General features: G+C 35.9%; 4 protein-coding genes across 6 annotated transcripts; 1 reads left to right on the top strand and 3 right to left on the bottom strand.

Moving 5' to 3' along the window:
• Positions 1-25: 25 nt before the first annotated feature.
• LOC104779238 (phosphatidylinositol 4-kinase alpha 1) lies at positions 26-12,440 on the bottom strand. 3 transcript variants are annotated; one of them, XR_015594471.1, is made up of 26 exons: positions 11,140-12,440; positions 10,577-10,918; positions 10,224-10,385; positions 9,956-10,123; positions 9,637-9,795; positions 9,420-9,547; positions 8,723-9,032; positions 8,411-8,579; positions 8,100-8,317; positions 7,732-7,890; positions 6,895-7,077; positions 5,846-6,373; positions 5,360-5,719; positions 4,892-5,106; positions 4,405-4,585; positions 4,177-4,313; positions 3,925-4,078; positions 3,322-3,588; positions 2,765-2,842; positions 2,624-2,668; positions 1,938-2,110; positions 1,653-1,848; positions 1,308-1,448; positions 968-1,176; positions 340-813; positions 26-233 (listed from the first exon to the last, which is right to left on the bottom strand). XR_015594471.1 is itself a non-coding variant. In XM_087506842.1 (25 exons), the coding sequence occupies exons 1-25, from the start codon at positions 12,124-12,126 to the stop codon at positions 393-395; spliced, it is 6,090 nt and encodes a 2,029-aa protein (XP_087362968.1). In that variant the 5' UTR covers positions 12,127-12,440; the 3' UTR covers positions 26-392. The 3 variants fall into 3 exon arrangements, 2 of the variants coding, with proteins under 2 accessions (XP_087362968.1, XP_087362969.1); XM_087506842.1 differs by having other exon boundaries at positions 26-813; XM_087506843.1 differs by lacking the exons at positions 26-233; positions 340-813; positions 968-1,176; ... (8 more) ...; positions 4,405-4,585; positions 4,892-5,106 and adding an exon at positions 5,186-5,276.
• Positions 12,441-13,108: 668 nt separating this feature from the next.
• LOC104777846 (uncharacterized) lies at positions 13,109-14,660 on the bottom strand. Its single transcript, XM_010502174.2, has one exon. It carries the CDS (start codon positions 14,448-14,450, stop codon positions 13,368-13,370), a length of 1,083 nt encoding a protein of 360 aa, XP_010500476.2. The 5' UTR covers positions 14,451-14,660; the 3' UTR covers positions 13,109-13,367.
• A 1,237-nt stretch (positions 14,661-15,897) lies between these two features.
• Positions 15,898-17,620, bottom strand: LOC104777845 (BURP domain protein USPL1-like). Its single transcript, XM_010502172.3, has 2 exons — positions 17,362-17,620; positions 15,898-16,873 (listed from the first exon to the last, which is right to left on the bottom strand). Exons 1-2 carry the CDS (start codon positions 17,416-17,418, stop codon positions 16,088-16,090), a joined length of 843 nt encoding a protein of 280 aa, XP_010500474.2. The 5' UTR covers positions 17,419-17,620; the 3' UTR covers positions 15,898-16,087.
• Positions 17,621-22,434: 4,814 nt separating this feature from the next.
• On the top strand, positions 22,435-23,022 carry LOC104777844 (uncharacterized). Its single transcript, XM_019241997.2, has 2 exons — positions 22,435-22,594; positions 22,685-23,022. Exons 1-2 carry the CDS (start codon positions 22,538-22,540, stop codon positions 22,877-22,879), a joined length of 252 nt encoding a protein of 83 aa, XP_019097542.1. The 5' UTR covers positions 22,435-22,537; the 3' UTR covers positions 22,880-23,022.
• The last annotated feature ends 789 nt before the right edge of the window (positions 23,023-23,811 follow it).

The raw sequence follows: 23,811 nt of genomic DNA, 5'->3' as shown, positions 1-23,811 counted from the left end.
GTACATAAGAGTTTAAACATCATCATTGAATCAAATAATCATTAATATTAAAAGGAACACGTGTGACCATCTCAAGTTTCAACCATTGGCGTGATAATGTTGCTAAGCTAAAAAGAAAAATATCAAAGATCATATATCATACTAATAGCCGGCACCCTCAAGTTATCGAAAATCACCACACCACAAGACTCTTATCTTTTTCTTTTGTTACTTTTTTTCGTGCATAGCAACCCCTACGACAAAAGAATAAGAATAAATCCTCATGTTCCTCCCTTTTAAGTAAATTAGTCAGAATGTCCAAGTTTGCAGACTATTCCCATGATTTGAAGTTTTTTTTACCTGCAAATAAAATATAACTCTGATTTGGGATATCATTGAATCCCCTCTTCTTCTTACTTCTCGATGCCTTGTTGCAGATACTGAATCAAGTCGTATCCAGCTGTAGTCCATTTGTTATATGCATCAGTACATACATGAATCATGAAGTGTGCAGCTTCACGTTCGCTCATTTCTGGGTGAAATCTTTTCCTAAGATTGCCGATTGGATCTCCTCTGCTAAAGCAAGGCAATCCACTTTCTAGCATCATTTGCACCGTGCTGATGATTCCGTCCATCTGCCGCCGAGCAGCTAAGTATCCCTTTACGCACAAGCTCACAAACTGATGCCATGTTTTGCTCTTCATAACACCTGATGGATCTAGCAACTGAGTCATTTCGTGGCTCAGTTTGAAATGAGCACTCTCGAACCGCATGTTTCCACCTGGTGAAGTTTCCAAGATGAAACCAAAGTCGATGTGGACAAGTCTTCCCACGCTGCATTAGCATAACACACATGGTTATAAATTTGTGTTACTTCCATGAAATTTTTTCCCACATTATGTTTGTCCAGAAGAGTTTTTGATTTTATTTTTTTTTTCATTGCACCAAGATAAAAGAACAAAGGGTAAGCGCAAAACAGGAAACATACTCATCGAAGAGGAGATTTCCGTTGTGTCTGTCTTTGGGCTGGAGTAAAAGACTAGCGACAGCATAACCAGCACTGCTGATGAGGAAGTTCTCTCGTGCTGTTTCAAAGGTGGTTGAGCCGACAGGTCCATAGTCTTGTTGAAAAATCTCATACAAACCCCCGTCGGTAGTTTCACCCATTTGACTTCTGCTTCTTGTATTAGGCACAACCTGTAATAAAATGGAAGGAAAGAGAAATGAAAAAAAAAAAAAATGATACATGAAAGTTCTGATACCACCGTATCTATTTTATCTATCAAGGGAAATGGGTTTAATGTTAAACATATTAGAGTGAGTTCTACCTCAATTATGCCCCTCTCGGCACCAGTTGGGAGTACTCCATATGGAAAAAGATAAAGATTAATACCAGCCGCTTGAAATATGTCTCTCAGAAGAGATATCACTTGAAGGGCAAGAACATCTTGCCGGCAATCATCTCCAACCTGAATGAACACAAGAGAGAATCATCAAACTCACAGTAAACACCAACTGGGTGCAGCATATGAATGCAAGTGCAAGAGCAAGCAGGAGAAGTGAATTTTTTTTTTGTACTGGCAAATACTATAGAACCAACATCACAGTAGAATAGATTTCATGTCGACGTACAAACATAAAAAAGATTGTATAAAATCATGCAAAGGCTTTACCTTGAAAATGCAAGCTTGTGGTTTTACATTATTGTGGTCACCATCACGATCAACAACGTTAAATGTTATCATGATAGGAACTTTGGCAGCTGATTGTAAAGGTATTCCACTATCTACACGGATACCCCTAACAAGCTTGTTAGGAGCAGTTGGCAAGTAAAGGTCATCTCCTTGCATTTCAATTTTCTCTAACTCCCTGCCATGGAAAATATTAGATTACCTTGCATCTAACAGATGCAGATCAATCCTTACCATGATACGGTTTTATTAAATTTAAAATGCTACCTTCTAATACCGGCTCTGCGTTCTTCCTTTGGAAGAGGAAATAACACCCCAGAAATAGAAGTAACTTTGTCAAAGAAATCAAACTCTCTAGTGAACATGTCCAAGGCACTGGGACTGAAACCATCAATAATATGCTGCCGAACCTCTGGCAAAATTTCTTGGAATGCCGCATTCTGAAATATTACAGAAGCAAGAGGTTAGATTTTCTCCGCCGATCAGTCAAAAGAAATACAACAAAGTTTCTATCACTATTTATAGCCTCATAACCTACATTGTCTCATTACATCTTTTATCGAACAGATGGTTTCCAATATCAAACTTATGCTAATAAAGAATAATAAGTATTCATAAAACCCATTCTCAAGATCTTGGAAATGTGTGCTTAAAACCAGTGGTTAACATGGTGAATAAAATTTTTTTTTAGCGTAGTTAACAAGTGAAGAACAACCTAACCAGAAGACTTCGCAGATGTTTTCTGCAGGAGGCCATATATTGCAACTGTAGGATACTATTTTCAGCAATTAAGGCCAGTACATTGCACTAATGTCAATGAAATTCATTGTTTTGAAAGATGGTCTAGCCACATATAACATACATACTTTACTATCCTACCAGTAGTAAGATGTAACATCCACATTGGAACAAACACCAATGCGATATAAGCAGAAAAAAGAAGAAGGGCAAACCTTATCAATAGAACCATCCTTTGGAGTTTCCTGAACATCCTCACCCTGGCATTATAAAAGATAGAACTTAAAAATCAACAAATCTCCATAAAGGTTACAAGCAAAATTAAGATTTTGCAAAGTCTACTAGGTTAAACTCACCTGCAAATGCCAAATGAGAATATGGGCAAATATATCACTTCTTTGGGTAGCTCTAAGAAGATACCCTTCAACCAGCCTCTGCGTTTTAAAAAGAAGTTGATCTGTTAACATCATAGGGAACAAGGAAAAGGAGAGAACTCAAGTAAGGCATTACACAATATCCAGCCCTAGTAATAGTTTTCGTTTCTGAAAAATGTGAAGCTGATAATCCAATACTAATGTAAAAACGGAAGTTTAGTAAAAAGCCAAGATAAGAAGAGGTAATATAGGCGAATTCCAATTTTTAGCCCCATGGTTGGATAAGTTCTAGGAATTGCTGCAACCCATCGAGTGCAGAATTTCTATTTTAATGACTAAAAGAAGAAAACCACATATGAAAACTAAAATAGACTACACTAGAAAATCTTTATATTATTTAATTTTCACGTATTAAGATGTGCCTTCGCTAAATCTAATGCCCACAAACCAAATGATATATCCCAAAATTGCTCAGAGGAAAGAGAGGCCAGGTGAGAGAGAAGTAACATTAATATATAGAATTTCATGATAAGACTTGCCCCATCATCATAGCGCAAAGACTGCACCAACTGCGGCATGAAAAAGGTAACTCGTTCTGGAGGGTAAGACTCTAAAACTCGTAGGACATATGCCATGACACGTGGATGTCCCTTATAAGCAGGAGTGAGGAACTCAAGAGCCTGTGTAATTGAACAAGCAGCCCAGTGTGGGAGCTGCTGCAACAGTACTGAGTTCTCTTCAACATTTTTTGGTGTAACAAAATACGGCAACGCCTCAGGAATTGTACGAAGATCTACAATATGTGTCTGCAAGAAAGAGTACCAGTGAAAAAACTCGTTTTACATCATTCAAAAATAATAATAAAATTAAGCCATCTATCACACTGTAGTTTCATACCAAGAAGTCCAGAGCATGTAATCTGATTCTCAAGATACGTTTTAATTTTCAATAAATATCTAACTAAAAGTATCATGACATACTTATTTCCAGATGCATCATGCCTCATTGGTTTTTTCTGGGTGGTACACAACCAGGACGTTTAAAACTTAAGAGAGGAACAGTATATCCATCTTAGACTACAAAATTTTAAAAATATCTGTCTTTCTACAGTCTTAGAGGAAGTAGCAGCTGTAAATCCATACCTGAACCAGCTGAGTGACTTCAGATTTCACAGCAGCATTTGCCGGAAATCTTGAGGCAACCGACAAAGCAATGCGAGGATCCACTGAAAAGGCTGTTTTAGCATATTCGGTCCATTTCTCAGAGCTTATTTTCAGCCGCGAATATGGACTATCCCTATATATACATTGCCAATTGGAAAAATGAATATCAAAAATAAAAGTCAAAGAAAACAACTGAGAAGTGAAAGTGTCCTACAAAAGAAAGAGTTTTACTTTGAGCTAATAGGTTGTGCCCAAACGTCAAGCCTGTCAGCTTCATGCTGGCAGAGCATTAAAAGCAACTGCTTCCTCTTCTCTTTTCCCACAGTGTAGTTGTCCATCTCACCCCAGACAGGATGATACTGATCAGTCTGTCAACATTCAGCCAAACGAAATATCATAGTTTGTAGTCAAATGATGTACAGGTGAAAGTAAAAAAAAAATGGCAGATGGTTGTCTTACCACATCAATCAAATTCCCACTTTCACGAGATTTTCCTTTGGAATCAGATTGACTTGATTCTGATAGCTCGTTTGATAAAAAGTGGACAAAGACTGAAACAGATAAAGCCTCGCTCTGACAAAAGTTTGGAATATTTACATCATACCACTCTGGCTGATGAGCAAACCAGCCTAAAGAGGTCCTGAAATAATTTGACAAAAAAATATATATGTATGTCAGAGATAATTAAGTTGACCAAGCAACAATATTTAAGTATTTTGAAAACATCGAAAAATGCCATGTTGGGATGGCTAAGACTAAGATGACAAAAAGCTTTAGATATAGCTACTTCCAATTTGTTCTCAGTATTAACATAGCAGATACTAGTTCAGACAGTAATCAGATGTGTGCTGCCAAACCATAGAGGCAGACTGAGAGATGTCCATAAAGAAAGAGTAAACAATATGTATGGTGCGACAAAAAACAAAGGGAATTCGCAAAAAGTGACCTGTAGATGCGATCTTCTAACAGCTGGAGCCCAGATCTAAATTTCTGCATATTGCCTTGAGTCTGGCATGAACAGAATTTCAGTCCAAGGAGCATCAAAGAAAAAAAGGAACCAGCGGCTGCAGGGTGGCGAGTAAAGCACCAGTCAAGGTCTGTACTCCGTTGTAACAACCGACCTAGCAACAACAGTTGCTCGGCACTATTATGTCGGACAACCTAAAAACCATTGTGACGATAAGAAACTCACGCAAATACACCATATGGCAAAATATTTCGAGTGAAGCAAAACTAGTTGCGACTACAAATTTCTCACCTAAGGTGTGAAAAGTCATATTGATTCAAGTAGGATCACAAGAAAACTTAGCAGTTGTAACACTGTAGACCGTCTTAACCAATAACGGAAGAAAATGAGGTAAATCAGAAATATGAGTTCGTTCTGTATTAGAAAAATTCGAGGATAAATCCTAACCTCAAAACGATCTATCAAAAATCCAAGCCAGAGTCTGTGAGCGACAAGCTGGTCAACAGGATCACTTTCAGGTGGATCTTCTGGTTCCCCTGGGGAAAGATGGGGTCTTAATTTTGCAGCTGGGCCAGAGTATCGTACATCAGACGCAAAGAGTCCTCGTTTGGTATCAATTGTCCATATCCATGCATCAACAAGCTCGGCAAGGACAAGAGATACCAGTTGAGGAGCAGCGGAAACCAACCAAGTCCATATAAAAATTCCAGTTTCCATAGCATCTGGAGTAGATATATATGCTGGACACCAACAAAGAAGACGCAGCAACTGAGAAAAGCCTTCCACATTTGTTTTCGACTCTTCACTCTGATGCAACAATAAGAGAAATCAGAATGTGAAACACAAAATAGATGGTAGATACTGCATACATGTGCCCCCTTCTATTCTACACACGTAAGAAAAAGGAGCCCCTCTGTTCTTGGTTAGCCTTACCAGGTTTGACAGAAGTAATGCAGTTGCTTGAGAACAAGTTTCTCGGAATTGTGACTTGTCCACCTCTCCACCTTTTTCAGCAGTATTTACAAACTGCTGAAGGAGACGCACAAACCTGGCGATTAACATCTCATTAAATGAATCATCTTCTGGTTGTGGTGCCTGGGAAAATGCCCCAGATATTAATCTTTGAAGGCCACCACCAAAACCACTAGGCGCCGAGGCAGATTGAAATCCACCAATACTGTTATACAACCTTCGCATGCCAGCAATTTCTCCAGCATGGTTGCACTTTACCGTTGCACTGACTACACCAGTACCAAGTACCTCCAAGTTAAAGGCTTCAGAAACTTTTAAGTTTCCCCCTGACGCTGCAGCTGCTGCAGCCATCACAGCTGGGATATTAGCAGTTCTTGTCCCAGACCAAATTTCATTTTTTCCAGTTCCAATCTTTATCTCAGATAGAAGGGAAACCACATCAGTTGTAGTTTGTGCTCGCTGCCATGTGTTTGCCTTGCACAGCTTATCCTGAGGTTCATATTAAAAACCAGAGAAGAAATGTGAAACTCTATTATAACTCATGGGAACAACAAGAACAATCTAACCTAAGTAGAAACCACGGAAAAGCGCTCTGCAGTGAAAATATAGACAAAAAGAATCCAGAGGAACTACAACTTAAGCGCCTGCCTGCAAAGCTTTTCCTAGCTCGTTTGTGCACCAAAAACAGAATGTACCTCTGAAAGAGACTAAGGAATCATTCAGAAACATAAACAGCAATTGCGGAGAGAAAAACTGAGGCCGAGCTGCTCTACGCAATTTTTTTAAAAAAAAGGAGCCTAAAACTATAAAAAAGAATTAGTAAGAGACAGTAGACGGAAGTAAAACATGGCACTACAACAAAACAGAGACAGGAACAATATCTCCACAGTAGGTTTCCATTTAAAATAGTTAAACTAACACATTGACTTGAAAAAATAGAAAGCTGTCAAAAATAAAGATATTTCAGTGTGCATATAGAAGACAATATGAATTGGCAAGAAGAAGTAAACCTGAAGCAAACCCTGACTAGTGCATGGAGCATATGAAAGCGATATTATGATCCATTCTCGAACAACTTTCTGGTATAAGGATCGAACAGCAGCAGTCCAAGCAGGATCATTGACAACAGTTGAAGGTGTATTGTCATGAACTGAAAACAGCAAACTATCCAGACATGCCGAGTGCCAGAGGACCTGCATTTTCTCATTGTTAGTCGATCTACAAAGCATGGGGATCCAAACGAAGAGTTGGAGAAGGTAACAGATAAACATTTCCTAGAGATATACTCTAGCACACATAATCAATTTACAATGACGATGGAATATGTAGAAGGAAGTAAACCGTGACCAAAATTTCTATGGTAAACGCAAGTGAAACAGAAATCACAAAAATATTTTTTAAGTCCATAAAAACAAACAGACTACACCACTGATGTCTAACGTAAGTGACCATGAGAATTGACAAATTTGTACGAGATTAAAATAACAAATACGAAACAGCTAGATTCAAAAGAAAAAGAAAAAAAATTGCAATCGGTAACACGTGAAATTATTGCACACATGTAAGAAGAAAATCAGATAAGGATCAACCAAGTTACTTTTGTTCCATGTAAAAGTAAATATGAAATATAATGATTAGAATTTGATACAATCACTGAGGTTCGGGTCTTATTCCTTATCTTTTGTGAATACTCGCATTGGAAACATGACTAAACAGAACTCTATCTCTCCTAATTCTATTATATATTATATACTCCTGTATGCATTATTTCACCTCGTTTCTCTCTTATAAAATGGTGAACCTACATCTAATCTTTCGAACGGGAGAATATATACCCATATATTTACCTGAGGAAATTTGTCCCGGAGCTGAGTCAAAAGGTTGACAGAGATATCTCTAACGTGCTCATCTCTCTGGGACATACTTTTAATCAGGAAACATGCATGTGCATACGTTGTCAGTTCTCTATTACGAGCATCTTTCCCAGTAAGAGAAATTCGATCTTCCTGAAACCAAATGAAAGTTTTTGTAACAATTATATACTGTTAGAATGTTTAAAATGAAAAAGCAGTAAAAACACAAAAGCAGAGCTGGTGTTGGTAACAAAAAGACCAAAATGCATATACAAGGGACAGCATGGTTGTGCTAGAGTTTCCACTAAAAAGTCTTCAACAAAAACAAATAGCTAGACTACTATGACCAGGTATTTACATACCAGCCATGAGACTGCTGTTTCAAAGGCTCTATGCACAATAGCCGTCAAACACTGAGAAACAGCAGGAGTAAGATTTGGAGTTTTTAGATATTCGAACACACAACTGAAGGCACTTCTAGAGGCAGACACGCTTGAGTCACCATTAAGGATACCCCCATTGCTAATAAAACGTATGATCTCCAAAAAAGCCACAGCAAGCAAATAGGTAGCCTTCACTCCTGAAAGAATTGAAGAAAGGGATTCCTAAGTATCTAAAATAGTACACCATAATCCATCTAGCATATACAGTAAGTAACTCATCATTTGTTAACCTGAGATGGTGTTCATTGCTGCAACGTCAACTCGGCCGCCTAAGGCAGTTGAAAGAGCAAGTCTCTGGGTTGAAGCTATTTTCTCATTTCCATTTCCTCGACGACTACCAGGATTGTGAAGCGCATTCAGTTCTAATTCGTCTTCAAGCCATTTTACAGAACTGACGACCTACGAAGAGCAATGCTCAATAAGATAAAATTAAACTACAGAACAAGTTTCTTCTGGGAGGTGTAAGATGCAGTATTTAGTAGGCTTCTAATTTGGCGAACCACACAAAAAAACTCTGAAGATAACCTTCTAAAATGACTTACAAGAGGGGGAGTGCCTTGAGCAATCTGCTGAACAGCTAGAGCCCACTGATTGTCCCACATGTAAGGACCTCCCACAGCTTGCAAAGCAGTTGCACTCATGCTTCCTACACTGTTCACTGAATTGGAAGTTGCCTTCACAGTTGGTGTTGGAGCTTTCACAATTGGAGGTGCTAAGCCAAAAAGGGCTATATAAAACCAGAGATTACGGAACAACTTTAAAAGTGAAGGTTCCACATCCATAGTAGGATCAAAATCTGAACATATTTCTGCAACTGCAGGAAGAAGAGGCCCTAAAAAATCCACACCACTCCTGGAAAAAATGAAGCATGCAAAAACGTTTTAGTGGAGAAACATTAACTGGATAATTTCTGATTATAATAAAATTTTAGGCAAAATGGAGTGCGAAAGATGATTGATTATCTTTATGTTCACAGCATAAACACACCATTGATTGTACATGCAATACTTAGCCCTTGCTGGAACCATATAGTACCCAATAAAAGCTGTTGCCAGTAGATTCCGAAAAAAAATTGCCCAGATTTTTTTTATCCCCAAAAATGTTTTTCAACAGAGAACACTTACAAGATAGACTATAACCCATGAACAGTAAAAGAATTACCCTCAAAGTAAAGAATTACCCATAAACAGTAAAAGAAGAAACTCAAAGTTTATACAAGCTTTAAGATTATATAATTACCCTCCACTTTTGGATTCGGCAGCCAAGCCTACATCTGAACACAAGGAAAGCAAACGATGGCGATAGTCTGAACGCAATTTTGTATCCCTAAGACCACTGGCAATTGTAAGAAAACCTGCAGGAAGAGTCTACACGACAGTTGGATTTGTGAGCATCAGTTTCATAGTATAAGTAAAAGAGAAACACAACAAACTACCATGTATAAAATGACATATACCTCTACACGCTCGGTTGTGGCTTCCGGTGCTGATGTTTTGCTTTCTACAGATCCTACACTCGATAGTTTGCTCAAATAACTTCTGGTCATCAGAACTACTGTCTCGCGGTAAGATTTCTCAAACCCTAATGTTGCTATCCGAGAAACAGCATCAAGAAGCTGCATAAAATTGGCACAAATGCAAAACTAAATATGTCAAAAAAAAAACGAAAAAGGATATAGATGGAAGCAGTTTCTGCAATTGCAAAAGTTCGACAAAGTAGCATATGTAGGATACTAACTAAGCAGCCAGGTAAAAGTGTAGAAATTGGAACCGTACTTGGAGTCGCAAAAAGCTAGGAGTTGAAGCATCACCCTCTTCCAGGCTTTCAATAAAAAGTGGTAAAATCATGTCAGCTACGTCCGGCTTCTTAACAGCGACATTGAGATCAGCAAGCAGCCGAATCACATTAAGTTGTACAGCAGGTACTTGCTTCTCTCTATCAACCTGGACACCAAATGATGAGCTTTATTGGAAAGATAAAAATGCAATTCAACACAATATGGCAAATTAACCAGCTACAGGAAAGGTAAAATTATTTCTCCACCTGTTCTTCATAATCATTTCTTTCACGAATACTTGAAGCTAATCCCTTAATGAAGGTGTCCACTGGAGCTCGGTCCTTGGCCCACCCAGATTCAATAATCTCACAACTAGTCTTAAATATGCTCTCAAGCATTGCCCCTTGATTGCTCCCCCAAGTATCCGGCTGTTCCAACAGACATTCAAAATAAATAGAAACACCTTCAATAATTTAAAGCACAATTAACTACAGGATCCGTCCAGACACTGTGTGAGTTGTGACATTATATGTTCGATTATACTTCTATGGACCTCCAGACGCGATCATCAGTAGATTAGAGTATATTGCTAGTACGAGTTAAGACATAACAACGTTACCTGTGCACAGACAGCCAGTACCAGTGGTTTAAGACGGATGAGCAACACTCGTAGTGGCTGCCCTCCTCTTGCCACTGCAATCTTCGCAATCCCAGAAAGCAGAGAGTCGAACAAATCTTCACAGGCCTTCATTTTCCGCCACACAGATGTCAAGCAGGCATCTGCAGCATCTAAAAGCAATGCAAGCGTCTCCAGGACCAACCTTTTAGAAGTTTTTCCATCTGTTTCAAGAGACACCAAGCTCTTGATTTTCATTTTAGCTGCAGCCTGATAAACAGACAGTTTGGCATTGACTCTAGTTTTCAGAACTGGGCCTTGTTCGTTCCAGTCTCGCTTCCTTGACTGTAAAAAAAAGGCAGAAACAGATTTATCATCTCTTCTAAGAAATCCATACGCCACTCAAGATCGGCAAGGTAAGCACCATCGTACCAACCCTCATGAAAACATGCCAAATTTAGACAGTAAAAGGGAGTATAAGCCAACAATGTTTTCACCAAGATATCTCGCCTCTAGCATTCCTAAGAAAGGGCCTACTCTAGAAAATACCACAAGAAAAGCATTACCTTCAGAAATGCAGACATGGACTGGAGTTGCCTTTTTGCTATAAACCTCACTTGATCCTGAAGTTTAGAATCAATTTTGACTTTCTCCAAGATATGGGTTATCAATCTAAAGGCAATCTCTTGCTTCTCCAAGCACTCGATGGATTCGTCCTCAAAAGAAGCCACTTGCTGTCTAAAAACAGGATTAGCGCCACCACTCCCCTCGCTAAATCCAAAACTCAACTGATCAACACCACTCTTCCACACAATACTACCTCCATTCACCACTACAGACGATGAACTCTTAGAAGATACATTGGAACCATGGCTAGCAACCTCGTCGCCAGGAATGGACTCCTCAGTTTTACCCGATGGATAACGGTTCGTACTAGTAGGAGAGCTCTGAGACGACGAAGTTTCAGAGTTAGCCGAGTTCTGCTGCCGCTGTTCATTGGGAGACGCAGGAGCACGGTTCACAACAAACTGCTCAAGCAGCATTGTTATCAATTTATCTCCATCAGACTGCAGAATCGACGGGAAATTCTGAGAAAGCGCGACCAAGAAAGCCTTAGAAATCGATGGATCACCGTCGCTCTCACTACAACTCGTGGCGGCAATCACAACCTCACCTGTAAACCTAGCAACCTCGGTACCGAATTCCGGCGATAGATCCGCCGCACACGAAAGATAACTCAAGAAATCACAATAGAACGCAGAGATCGACTGCGAAGGAAACGAATGCGGCCAGAACGAACGGCGGAACGACGCAGGTATAGCGCTGAGAAACTCATTCACGACGGATTTGGCACGGTTATCGATTGATTCTGGATTCTTGGAGATGATCCGAGCAACGGCCAAAACCGCGTTGAGATGACTCCGAGAAACCCTGGGCGATTCAGCGAGAAGCCATTCCGTTTGTGGACAACGACCGCATATCCAAGCTAACTTCTCCGAGAATTGCTTCGGATTCTCCGCTATAATGTCACAAAGCTCCGTCAATGCCTCCATCTCCGATCAAACAAAAAATAAAATCAAACGCCACGGAACAAAATAAGCGATCAGATCTGCCTGAAGAGCGAGTCAAAATCTCGTAGGATCCACCAAGAAGGGGAAAATCATAAATGTGAGTGTAGAAATTGGTTTTAGAATTCAAATTTCGCTCAATTCGTGCCTCTGTGTTGGGAGAGGAAGAAGCAGCCATGGAAGGGCTCGTGGGTCGCCTGAGTCGCCATTTTTTTTTTTTTTTTTTTTTTTGTCCCTTCTTCACTTTTTTTGTTTTTCTCTCTCTTTGCTTCGCTCTCCGGTTGATAATTTTGTCCGTTGTGGAGGATGTACGAAGGGGTAAATTTGTAAACTAATAGACCAAGTCGATTTAACCGGTCTGATTCGTACTGAACAGACAACAGAGCGTGTAAAAAGAAATTTAACCAAAATCTGAATCGGTTTGAAATCTAACCAAAATCTGAATCGGTTTATTTGTGAACGATGTGGCCACTGGCCAGCCTTAAGCGAAGTACTGTAATGAAATGAAACGTTCCCGCTTGTAAAAATCTCTGGGAACTTGTAAATTAATTTGGTAGTTAAAAAACATGCACACATGTTTTTAATTTGAGCGAAGAAAGAAAGAGTCCGTGTGCTGACTTATTTTTTTGCCTTTTGACGATTGAAAATGATAAATTCAATTATTTATATGATTTACAGTTTATTAATAAAATTAATCAATTCTTTCTAGAAGCTAGAGATTATCCAAAATTTGAATTTTGAATTTGCGTTAGATTAGAAAAACAGTTAAGATTTAGACCGATTGATTAACGTAGTAAAGATCTTCGTCTAAAATTCAAATCACATCATAACAAAAATTAGTTAAGACAATTTAAAAAAAAAATCAGGGTTGACGACAGTTGAGATACTTTCCAACAAAATATCTAGTATCATTTATAACGAGAGGATTCGAAAAATCAACGCGTATTTACTAAATACAGATCATTCATAAAATGAAAACCATGATTTGTATATATTAATGAGATATTAAACCAAAGTCCATGGATAAAAAAAGATACAACGAAGAAGAAAACGACAAAAAAAAAACAAAAGAACCCATGCAATGCAATTCCCATATTTCTTTTTTGTCACAAAATTATTCCACCTAAAAAGCAAAACACAAAGGTCCAAAATGCCAAAACAAAAGTTGCAAACGTACTGATGAATTAAACAAAGGGGATAGAATCAATCAGCAGAGCTAATATAGCTCACCGTCTAGAGCCGGAGTCAGCACGGTCAAAGAGGTCATTATTAGGGTCAAGCATCTTGCAAAGACCGAGATAGGTCAAGTAAAGCACACGGTCTTTAGCACCAGTACGATGACTCTTGGAGTGTTTGCAAAAATTCTTAAGCTGTTCCAATGTACAATAACCCAAAGTCTGTCCCATAAGCAAAAACAACCAATTGATCTGACTCTTCCTCTCAGCAATCACAGGCTTCACAGCTTTCTCACGGCCACAAAGCTCACACCTCTTTTGCTCAGGATTTGTCCACATCTGAGGAGCTCGTTCCCTCATGATCCTTTTCATCATCACGAAGATCTTCTCAACCGCCGCGAACTTCTCCCTCAGATCGTAGCTCATCTCGTACACTTGCTCGCAGTGTCTGCACTGAACCTCCCCGGTGATGGTCGTAATCTCTTTCGACTCGAGATACTCTAAGGTATGAATCTCCCCTCGTATGTTCGTCGCCCATGGAAACGGCGGCGGAATCGTCTCGGGCTTCTCATTTTGATTTACGGCGGGTTGTGGTATAGGGTTACGAACGGGCGGCGGCGCGGTGTTCGTCATCATCATCATCGCTGGTCCCATCTCCGGAGCGGTTAGATTCGGCGGAAGAACGAGGGAGAAGCGATCAACCGTCGTCGGCGAAGGCGGAGGCGGAATCGGCGAAGGAAATGATCCTTGAGATCTGCTCAGCCACGACGATGGTGGAAGCAACGACATCGGCGCCGTCATGAGATAAGGCGAATAAGTTTTAGCCAACGAACTCGGAAAGATCTCATCATGATGTGTTGTTTCCCAAGTCGTCTTCATAGGTTCAGCAAAAGGCGACGGTGGTGCTAGACGAAGCGATGGATTAGCCACCGGAGGGATCTGATGAGAGAAGTACGATTTTGAACCCAAGCTTAGCGAAAGATACTCATCGATATCACGTAAAGCATGTGCGCACTCGTGGCCGTTGGTCATCGTCTGAGTCGTCGTCTCGTTGGAGCGATTCGTTTCACGATCGTTGGTCTGATGTCGCCGTGCAGATCTCCTCCTCCGGTTAACGCCGTCGTAATGATCCATATGTGTTTCTTCTGTGGGAGAGGGGGAACGAAACGACAAAAAATAAAAAGGCGTCAGTGTTTTTTCTCTTGTGGGTGTGTGATCGTACACTGTTATAAGCGGAGAAAAGGACGGGAAAAATGTGGAGAAAATGACGAGCAAGAAAGAAGCGAAGAGAGAGATAAATTAACAAAATAAAAATAAAAGGATCTTTTTCTGTTACGCCTCAGAAGAGAGAATTCAGAGATATTTCCCCTACTACTGATTAAAAAAAAAATTCAGAATTATCTTTGTGTATAACTAAATTAATAATCCTAATAAACATAAAGATTCTGATAAACTCTAATTATAACAAACAAACCTCTTTTCATTTTTCTTTTAACTGTTTATCAGGACATCTATTTTTTTTATGTTTTGATTATTTCTCATTTTCAGATTTTCACTGCTCAGAAAGAATAATGTCTTAATCATATTTATTACGTTAAAAGGGAGATTTTATTGTTTATGAATTAGAGCGCTGTACATTATGGTTATGGCCATGCATACATAAATTAATCATTTACACAAAGTTAACTGTTTTAGTTTTAGTCTTCAGCTGATCAAGGGGAAATAAATTAGTCAGATGAAATAGCCCAACAATTAAAAAGCCCAACAATAATTGGGCAAGTGTGTGTGTGGCCTTAAATTTATATTCCCCTATTAGATATTGTAAAAAAGAATTATCCAACCACACTTGCAGTATAATAGAACTTCTTCTTACCTCATCAGCTCATTATAAAATCTTTTGATTGTTTTTTTTTTTTTTTTGTCAGCATGAGAGATCTTAACTTAAAATTAGGATTAGTATGACTGATAACCGAATTCTATACCTTTATTTGCGAAATATGATGTCTTAGAAAAAATATACGTTGTGTAATCGGATATATAAGAATAAATTTTGCTTAAAACATATGTGAAATCATGCTATAAACCATTTCGCTATTATAAATTATAGTAATACTTAAAACCTTAAAACTAGTCTATTGTTTAACTTTGTGCGTAGACGTAAATATGGAGCTAATAAAGTTATTCTATACAGTATAGTTGTTTAATTTAGCCTTTAGGTACATGTTTTGTTTAATTAAACTATGTGTTTAAAAGTACATGTAAATTGTAAAACTATCTTATGAAAAAAGTTATCTTATGTTTGTTATCTAGAGTAAATAAAATGATTCAATGGTGAATATCTTATAGTAATGAATAACGATCAGATAATTATGTTCTAGACAGACATGCATGTCCGTCGTCTACAACGTCGCGAAAGATTCATTAAACCTATTTATTTATTAATTGAAAGGAATGACAAGTCGCAATTGAATTGATGTTCCTAAACTAAACGTAAATTTCATGGACCAAAAAGAGCTACGTACGTACGTACACATCATGTTGATGTATAAATATATATATATATAGTATTATATATTACATGTTATGTAACAACCTTATATTATATGTTACATGTAGCATTGTCACGTCGCTGCAAGTCACACAAAAGAGGCAACACCAAAGCCAACAACAAGGCTGTCTTTTGTTTTTTTTTCTTTTCTCCCAAACCATAGATATTACAAGACGACACATTACATACTCACATTATATATTACCTAAGCCTATATTCTCTCTTACTTTGTCACCCACACAATGTTATCAAGAGGGAAGAAGTGGCAAACCGGTCCTGACCTCGGCTCCATTTTCAACACCTTGAAGGCTACATGATCCACGTCCCACATGGATGTGTCCATGTGGCAAATAGCTGGTCCTACTACCCGTTGTTTTCCATCATCCGTCACCATATTAACTTCAAAGAGTCGGCTTCCACCTTTATGTCCATGGCAATAGTAAACAGCATAAGGGTATGGCATCCTATGACATCCCAACATCTTAATCCCAACAAGTTCCTTAGGAGCCTCGACGAATGTATAGTTATACAAACCGTAACTTATCGGATCTCGGGTAGGTGCCATTATTTTAGACGTCATGACTTTGAGGTCAACATTAGACCCCAGTGTTTTCTTCACAAGATCAACCATTGACTCTAGAGAAGTACCACAAAACTTATGCTCTCCTTCAATTTCTTTAGCACCACAATGTCCCAAAGTCGCCTTTACGGCTTTTCCTTGAGGAGAGTCTTTGGAGATAGAGAAATGGTCGAGAAGAAAGTTAAGTTTCGACTTGGTGAAAGGAATGCGATCAGCTTGTTGTCTTGTGAGAAGTGGAGGAAGCTTCTGAAGATCGTTTTTGTAGAAGTAAATCCTTAATCTGGTTCCTAGTTTGAGATCATTGAGTCTGAAATACACGTACAGTGAAGGATCATCGAAATCACCATCTTTCAGAAAATGATTAAGATCTTGGCCTTGTTGTTCCTTGATCGATATCAGCTTTCTTGACGTGTGTGCCTCCACCACCCACTACATTCAAGAAACACAAAACCTCTTCGAAATTAGATACCAAAATCTTAAAAAAGATTCAAAGTTTTGTTTATAAATTTAAATATATTAATATTTTTTCTTCAAAAAGGTTTCCAGAAGATAAATTAAAGAAGACTTTTTTCTTTTTCTTCCTAACAATGTGGTAGGAACCATGATGCAGTATGTACAAATTTAATTGATAAATGAATATGGTATAACTTCTCTATATAGTATCAATTACTTTTTCTCCGATTGACGGAAACAAAAGGGAAGGTTTTATGTTGCATAAATTGTGTATCAGAATTACAAATTATGTGATTAGTTTATATTTTGCAGGATTCTACTTTCAAGAAGCAGCTAAAGAAATAAGGATTTGAAAATTGAATCCAAGACTCTTATATATAGAACACACACACATATATATATATATATAGAGTATCAAATATATGTATTCAAGTGAAGAGTAAAGAGAAAAAATATATATATACCAGAGAGAAGAGTAGGAGGATGATGAAGCTATTAGAGAGCCTTAAAGTAGAAGCCATGGAGTTTATGATCTCTGCGGAGAGAATGAGTTTCTTCTATCTTCTTCCTCCTCTTCTTAATATTTTGACTTTTTGTTTAAATAAGAAGAGAGAGAAAACTATTAAAAAAAAAAAAAAGGTATTCAAGTGATCTTATAGATCTCAATGAAGTCTGAACACCCATCTCTGTATATTTATAATAATCCATTTACTTAATGATGAGGCTGACTTCTCATTATTTTTTAAAAAATTCAAGGATTTTATTTCATTTATTTAAGTTACATATATAAGTAGACTGTTAACAGTTTTAATTCCATTTTATTTGTATAATTAATAATTCTGAAGCCTGCAGCTTCTTTTACATCGTCATCTAATTTGAAACCGTAAAAGATACGTTGATAAAAAAAATGATATTAATCCAAAGAGATTGGTTCGATTGATTCTATAATACAAAAAAAATATAGTTCATAGATCATCCTTTACGTCGTAATTGAAAAATAGAAAGAACTAACTCTTCTTTGTATATTAATTATACATTCGTAAGCCTTTAGAAAAATAGATATATATAATATATTCCAGCTATAGTCATCTGTAAATCGAAAAGTTTTTAATGAAAATAAAATCCATATATCATTAGTGCTAATATTTGCGAATCTGTTTTTGCATGTAGTCTCTAGAACTATTGGGGGTCGACACTATAATGTAAATTTGTGTACTGCGCAATGAGTATTTTCTGAGGACTCGATCTTGCTTCTTTTTTTGACTGAATACTCTTTGTTAAATGAAGTCATCGTCATACAAGATTATGCGAATGCATTTAATTTTTTTTTGTTCAAAATGCGAATCTATATGTTATCCCTATCATTTGTGAGTGTTTTCTCTTTCTAGAAAATGTAACTCGCATACAAGGTTTGGTCCGATAATTAAAGTTCAAGATTTATATATTCATGAAAAGTAACAACATCCACGTTGAGATACCGTATATTAGAAATCTGCAAAAGGCCACGAACAAAGTATATTCGATATGCTAATTTTCGAAAAAGTTCACTCTGAAATTTTCGGATGAATAGCTGACCGGATTAGCTGATAGGATATAACAAAAAGAATGATACTCTTCATTTTTCATCTTTGAGAATTTGCTCGTCTCGTTATATATCTTATCACCAATTATATGTGTGGGATTACTTGATAGACAATGTATATTACTCGGCTCACATGATCTATATATGATAGAACAATGTGGAAGACCCCTCGTTCGTAACGCTGAATCGCTGATAGATGATTCTTCCCCATTTTTTAAAGTGCCAAAAGGGTACGTGCCAATTTCATAGGCCGATATCTTTAATAGTAAAATTGATCTCCATATATATTGAATGCTTCTGATTTTAATCTTAAATTTTGTTTTTAAAAGTATGTCACCCTCACTAAGTTTTGTGGTACTCTTCAATAAATCTTTTGTTGACAATGTGAATGGTAGACCTTTGGAGAATTCAAAAGGATTAAAACAAAACTAGTTTTTTTAAAACTAATTAGGACTGTAAATTAAAATAATAATAAGAAAACAAAAACTAAAAGCTCATTGATCTTTCATTGAACTTAGTCGCAGTATCATTGACCTAATTATTTTTTTTTTCGTTTTCATAATTACTCTACTTCTATGGCGACAACCAACCCACTAAATAAAATCTTTGACTTTAATACAACACTCATTATGTTTTATCATCCTAATTTGCACGAAAATAAGGAGAGAAACAAAAAAATCAAAATGAATATTCATGTTCGTGGAATCTATTTTTTAGTATATGGATATGTGGTTTTAATGGTACTACGGAGAAAAAGAAAACATAAAAAACACGATTGTAAGAAAATTTAAACGTATCCGAGATTTGTTAATTTAATTAATCGTACTCCGGTGTCAAGACTTGTTCTTAATCTGGTTTGAGTGCTACTAACACAAATCTTGTAGCTTTGCATTAAACTCCCAAGCGATTAGATATCTAAGAAATGAAAATCAAATGAAAAGAGAAAAAAGTATAAATGAAAAGCAAAAAAAATCAAATCCTGATATTAATTTCAACTCACAATTTTATTTTATTTTGTTTTATGGCGAAACTAATGTATTTGAATTGTTTCAATTTCCCTTTTGTTGTACATATTTTTAACTAAACCTAATACAAAGTGTAAAATAAAATAAATAAATAAAACTCCAGTAATCAACTTATGTGTATAAAAATGCAGTAAAAATGTCAAATAGTACTTATATAAAACAGAGAATAAAATCCATATAGACAGCGGATATATCCATTATACTAATGAGCAATAGTTGTAATGTTTGCAGTACAAAAAGAAAAAGAGAATTGTAATATTTTGAGCATGATTGAGAAATATAAGTTGACTTGGGCATTAAAAGGCTAATTCCAACAAGTACATGTAGAAGTTGACTAATATATAAGGATATATATATATATATATATATATTTACTACAAATTGACAATTTCAAGAATAGCGCATTAATATTTAGAGCCAACATTTTAAGATATGCATGCATGACTTGATCGAACGTTTGGGTCCCCACTCGACTGCTTCGTGTCGTTCCACAAGGTTATTACATTTTTCTTTTCCTTTGAAGATTTGTAATAGTTTTTAAAACTTAGGATATAAAGTCCGATTACACAAAAGATAGAAATTTAAACAAAACAACTAACAAAATACCTATATTTGTCTAGTAGTACCTACTAATTATCATTGGTTCGACTTCGATCCTTAAACTTTTTGAGAAAACATTGCCGAAAACCGCCAAAACATAAATTATGTAGAATTCGAAAAATAGGAATCTTGAGCTTCCATATTGGCAATAAACGAAACCTTCGTTAAAGATTAAATGAGAAGACTGTCGAACTCGTTAAGGCTGTGGTTGTGTCGACACAAAGATCGACATTGTAAATTTAATACTATTCATCTTCACAATTAATATGTTTCTTCTACTCTTCAACTTTGCCATGCAACCAATCAAATTTATATATTTAAACCGTCTCTTTTTAATTTATACCACCTTTTTCATCAATTATTTTTACCACTTTTTAAACTATTGTTTTAACTACTCCGTATAAAAGCTCAATTTTTTTTTTTTTTTTTTTTTTTAAAAGCTCAAATTTTTTTTATCTGTTTCGTTTAAATGCGAGTAATTGCCAATCGAACCTATTGTAAACCATATCAACATGAGAGATCGATTTCGTATGTGAAGTGTTTTGTTCTTTTGGACACTATACATTAATTTACATCAATATTGTAAATCTTTAAGTTGGATGATCTGTCATCATCCATGCATATATAGAAGTTGACTTGTATATTTATCATAGAGTTTTGCCGCAAACATAAAACTCATCAATGTATTAAAAGCTTTTCATTTGCACCACAATTAATCAGGCGAAAAGTAAAATCATCCAAGCCATCGATTATCTTATAATCTTATCTATACTCTTTATTAATTAGACCCCATAATATAGCAAATTTTCAATTTGCACTTATGAGAAGCACTAAGTTCAGCTTTTTCTTTATGACTTTTCTTTCTAAAGCTAAGCTGGTTTGTCATGATTATCCTTTTTCCTAATGGGAATATTGTAGAAGCGGTTTCAAATCTTTAGACAAAATTCCACGGCCACTAAAAGTTAGGAAAGTTAAAATAAGATTTGTAAAATATGAGTGTACTTGGCCAAACACCATATATAGTGTTCAGATTATGACAAGATCATAAAATATATATATATATATATATATATATATTTAGTTCAAATCATAATCACAATACACCATTGCCTTCATGGGCAGTTTTGATGGAATTGAGAGGATCAACTTCAAGACTAATGGTGGGTCTCATTAATCCATTGTTCTCTAGCCAATTAAACAGTTAGGTTATTTGTGTACTCTACTGGTTGTCAAATCAATCTTTATATTTCATATTGTTGTAAGCTTTATAAGTGACTAGATAACACGTGCTTTTGGTTTTCTAGTAAAGTTTTCCAAATCACATATATGAAAGATCGAAGGATAGACTTTTTTTTTTCATTTAACTATATAGCACCACGCGCACACCATCTGAGAGCATGTTACAAGTTGACATGTGTCACTGTTAGTAATAAACATATATTTGATTGAATAAAATTTAATTATTTTTAAAGTTATAAAAGCACAAAAATTAAATATCATCAAATCATAAATTAAAAATAATTAAACTTCGAATCTTAGTAAAGATATAAATGATTAAAGTTAAATAATACTTTAAATAATCTTATTTTTCATCATCGTCTTCTACTGTGGGTTTAATTAACATCTTCAACATTCTTTTCATAATTAGAAACATTATTTTTTAATTTCTATTAATTTATGACATACTTATAAATTATCAATGCATTTTTGATATTAAAAAAATTGTTATATTTGATCTAGTATTTTAGTCCTTTATTACCAAAATAACTATCTTATTAATCTTGAATTGTTTTTACCAACTTTTTGTTATGTTGGAAGTGTATCTTTCCCAATAGAAATACCTACCACTTTGTTTAGTTGACACGTGAATACAATGTTGAAACAGAACCTCCCACATTACCCAAGGATGTGTCTATCTTCAGTGCACTGTCTCATTGACATACTTGCATGCTCTATTTCATTTACTCGAGTCTTTTTGACATAAAACGTCAAAGGCTTTTTGAAAGATGTCGTACTAGTGTCCCATTAACTTATAATCGTTTGTCTTCTTGCGTATCCCAAAGGCCGAATCTTATTCGAACGAATGTACATATTCAATTTAAGAATTCTTCTTTGTTCTATATCTACAATTATATAAGTCTTATCTATTTTTAGTAAATATATAAAATTTGATGGTGTTGCTATCTGAGCTGTAATAGCTGATCACTCCAGAGAAGAAGAATAAACTTACTCAGGCCACCCCACCACTCTCACATTTATATTAAAATAAATAAATATACACAATACAAAGTTGACCTTACAATATAATATGAAAGTTTTTTATTTTTTTAAATAACAAAATAAAATGCAAGGAGCGGAGAATTATCATATAAAAACTTTACCACCCAAGAATTTATCATAGATATCGAGAAAAATCCTAAAGTTAAAGCAGAGATGAAGCAACAACATTACTTGGTCGTTTTCTTGATCGTCCTTTTCAGCTTTCTCCTGGTAAAGCTTCTTCTTTATATAATTATAAGAGCCCTAATTAATTAAGATCTGAAATGTATAATAAATTTTGAATTGATATTGTGTATTTAGTTTGTGAATCTTAATGAAGGACGATCAGGAAGAGGAGTTGCAGAGGAATATTGGAAGAAGATGATGAAGGATAAACCGTTGCCTGAACCAATCAAAGAGCTTCTTAAAAATCCGTTTAGAACAGCACAAGAGATGTTCATCCAAGATTTTGACACCAAATCTGTTGTCCTCATCTACCACAATCCTAATGAATAATTAACTTAATTAAATATCTCTCATATATTAAAAATATGTACATGGCTCTGTGTTTATGTGTGCAAGGGTTTATTATACATGCATGTAAATGTGTGGTTTATTTGGTAAATAACAGCCGGCTTGAGTTAATACACTAAACAAAATATACTCTGTTTATAATAGTTATAACCGTAGCTATAAGTAATTTTTTTTTCTTTTTTTACCATTGATGTTATGCGACTCTTGGTGTGGGGAAAATTAGATATGCTTCATGTTATTTTGATATATACATATATTAATATAATTAAGGTTCTTTTGTGTGTTTTTTTATGATTTAATTATGTTTTGTTGACTGTAACAAAAATTATATTGTTAATTTGTTCTACAAACAACAATTAGAGGAAGGATCAGAACACTAGATAGTGCGATATATCTTGATCTAATTACAATAAGTAATTAAATCTCAGTGAATTTGAAGAAGATAACTCTATAGTAGGTAGATCTTGATCTAATCTAACTACAAAGTACAGCCTAGTACCAATGATGAAACCATAAGACAGTACTTATTAAATTATGATAATGGACTATAATTAACTAATTAAGTAATTAATGTGTTCAAAAAGATAAAGAAATTAATCAATGTTCTAAAAAGACTTTGGGTTATGTGTTGTAGAGCTAATGTGCACAAACATTGAAAGTTGACCTGCTTCGTTCGTTTCCTACTTTTGTAATGTTTTTCTTTTTGGTTAAATGCAACTTTTATTATGAATGTCATCTTTGTTTTCTTGAAACATAACTTTTGGCCTGTCTTTTTCATAAATTAAAGTAACTCTCACGGAGAAAAGCCAACATTTTCTTCTTTTCAAAGAAAATGAATTCAAATGGACCCCAAATATAAAAGCAAAACCCAACTCTGTTTTACGTATTTACTACTTCAAGTATTTTGTTTTTGG

The sequence above is a fragment of the Camelina sativa genome, chromosome 3 (genome assembly GCF_030686135.1).
Source record: "Camelina sativa cultivar CO46 ecotype springtype chromosome 3, ASM3068613v1".
In the NCBI taxonomy this organism is placed as follows: Eukaryota; Viridiplantae; Streptophyta; class Magnoliopsida; order Brassicales; family Brassicaceae; genus Camelina; species Camelina sativa.
This window is presented reverse-complemented; position numbering and strand designations above follow the sequence as displayed.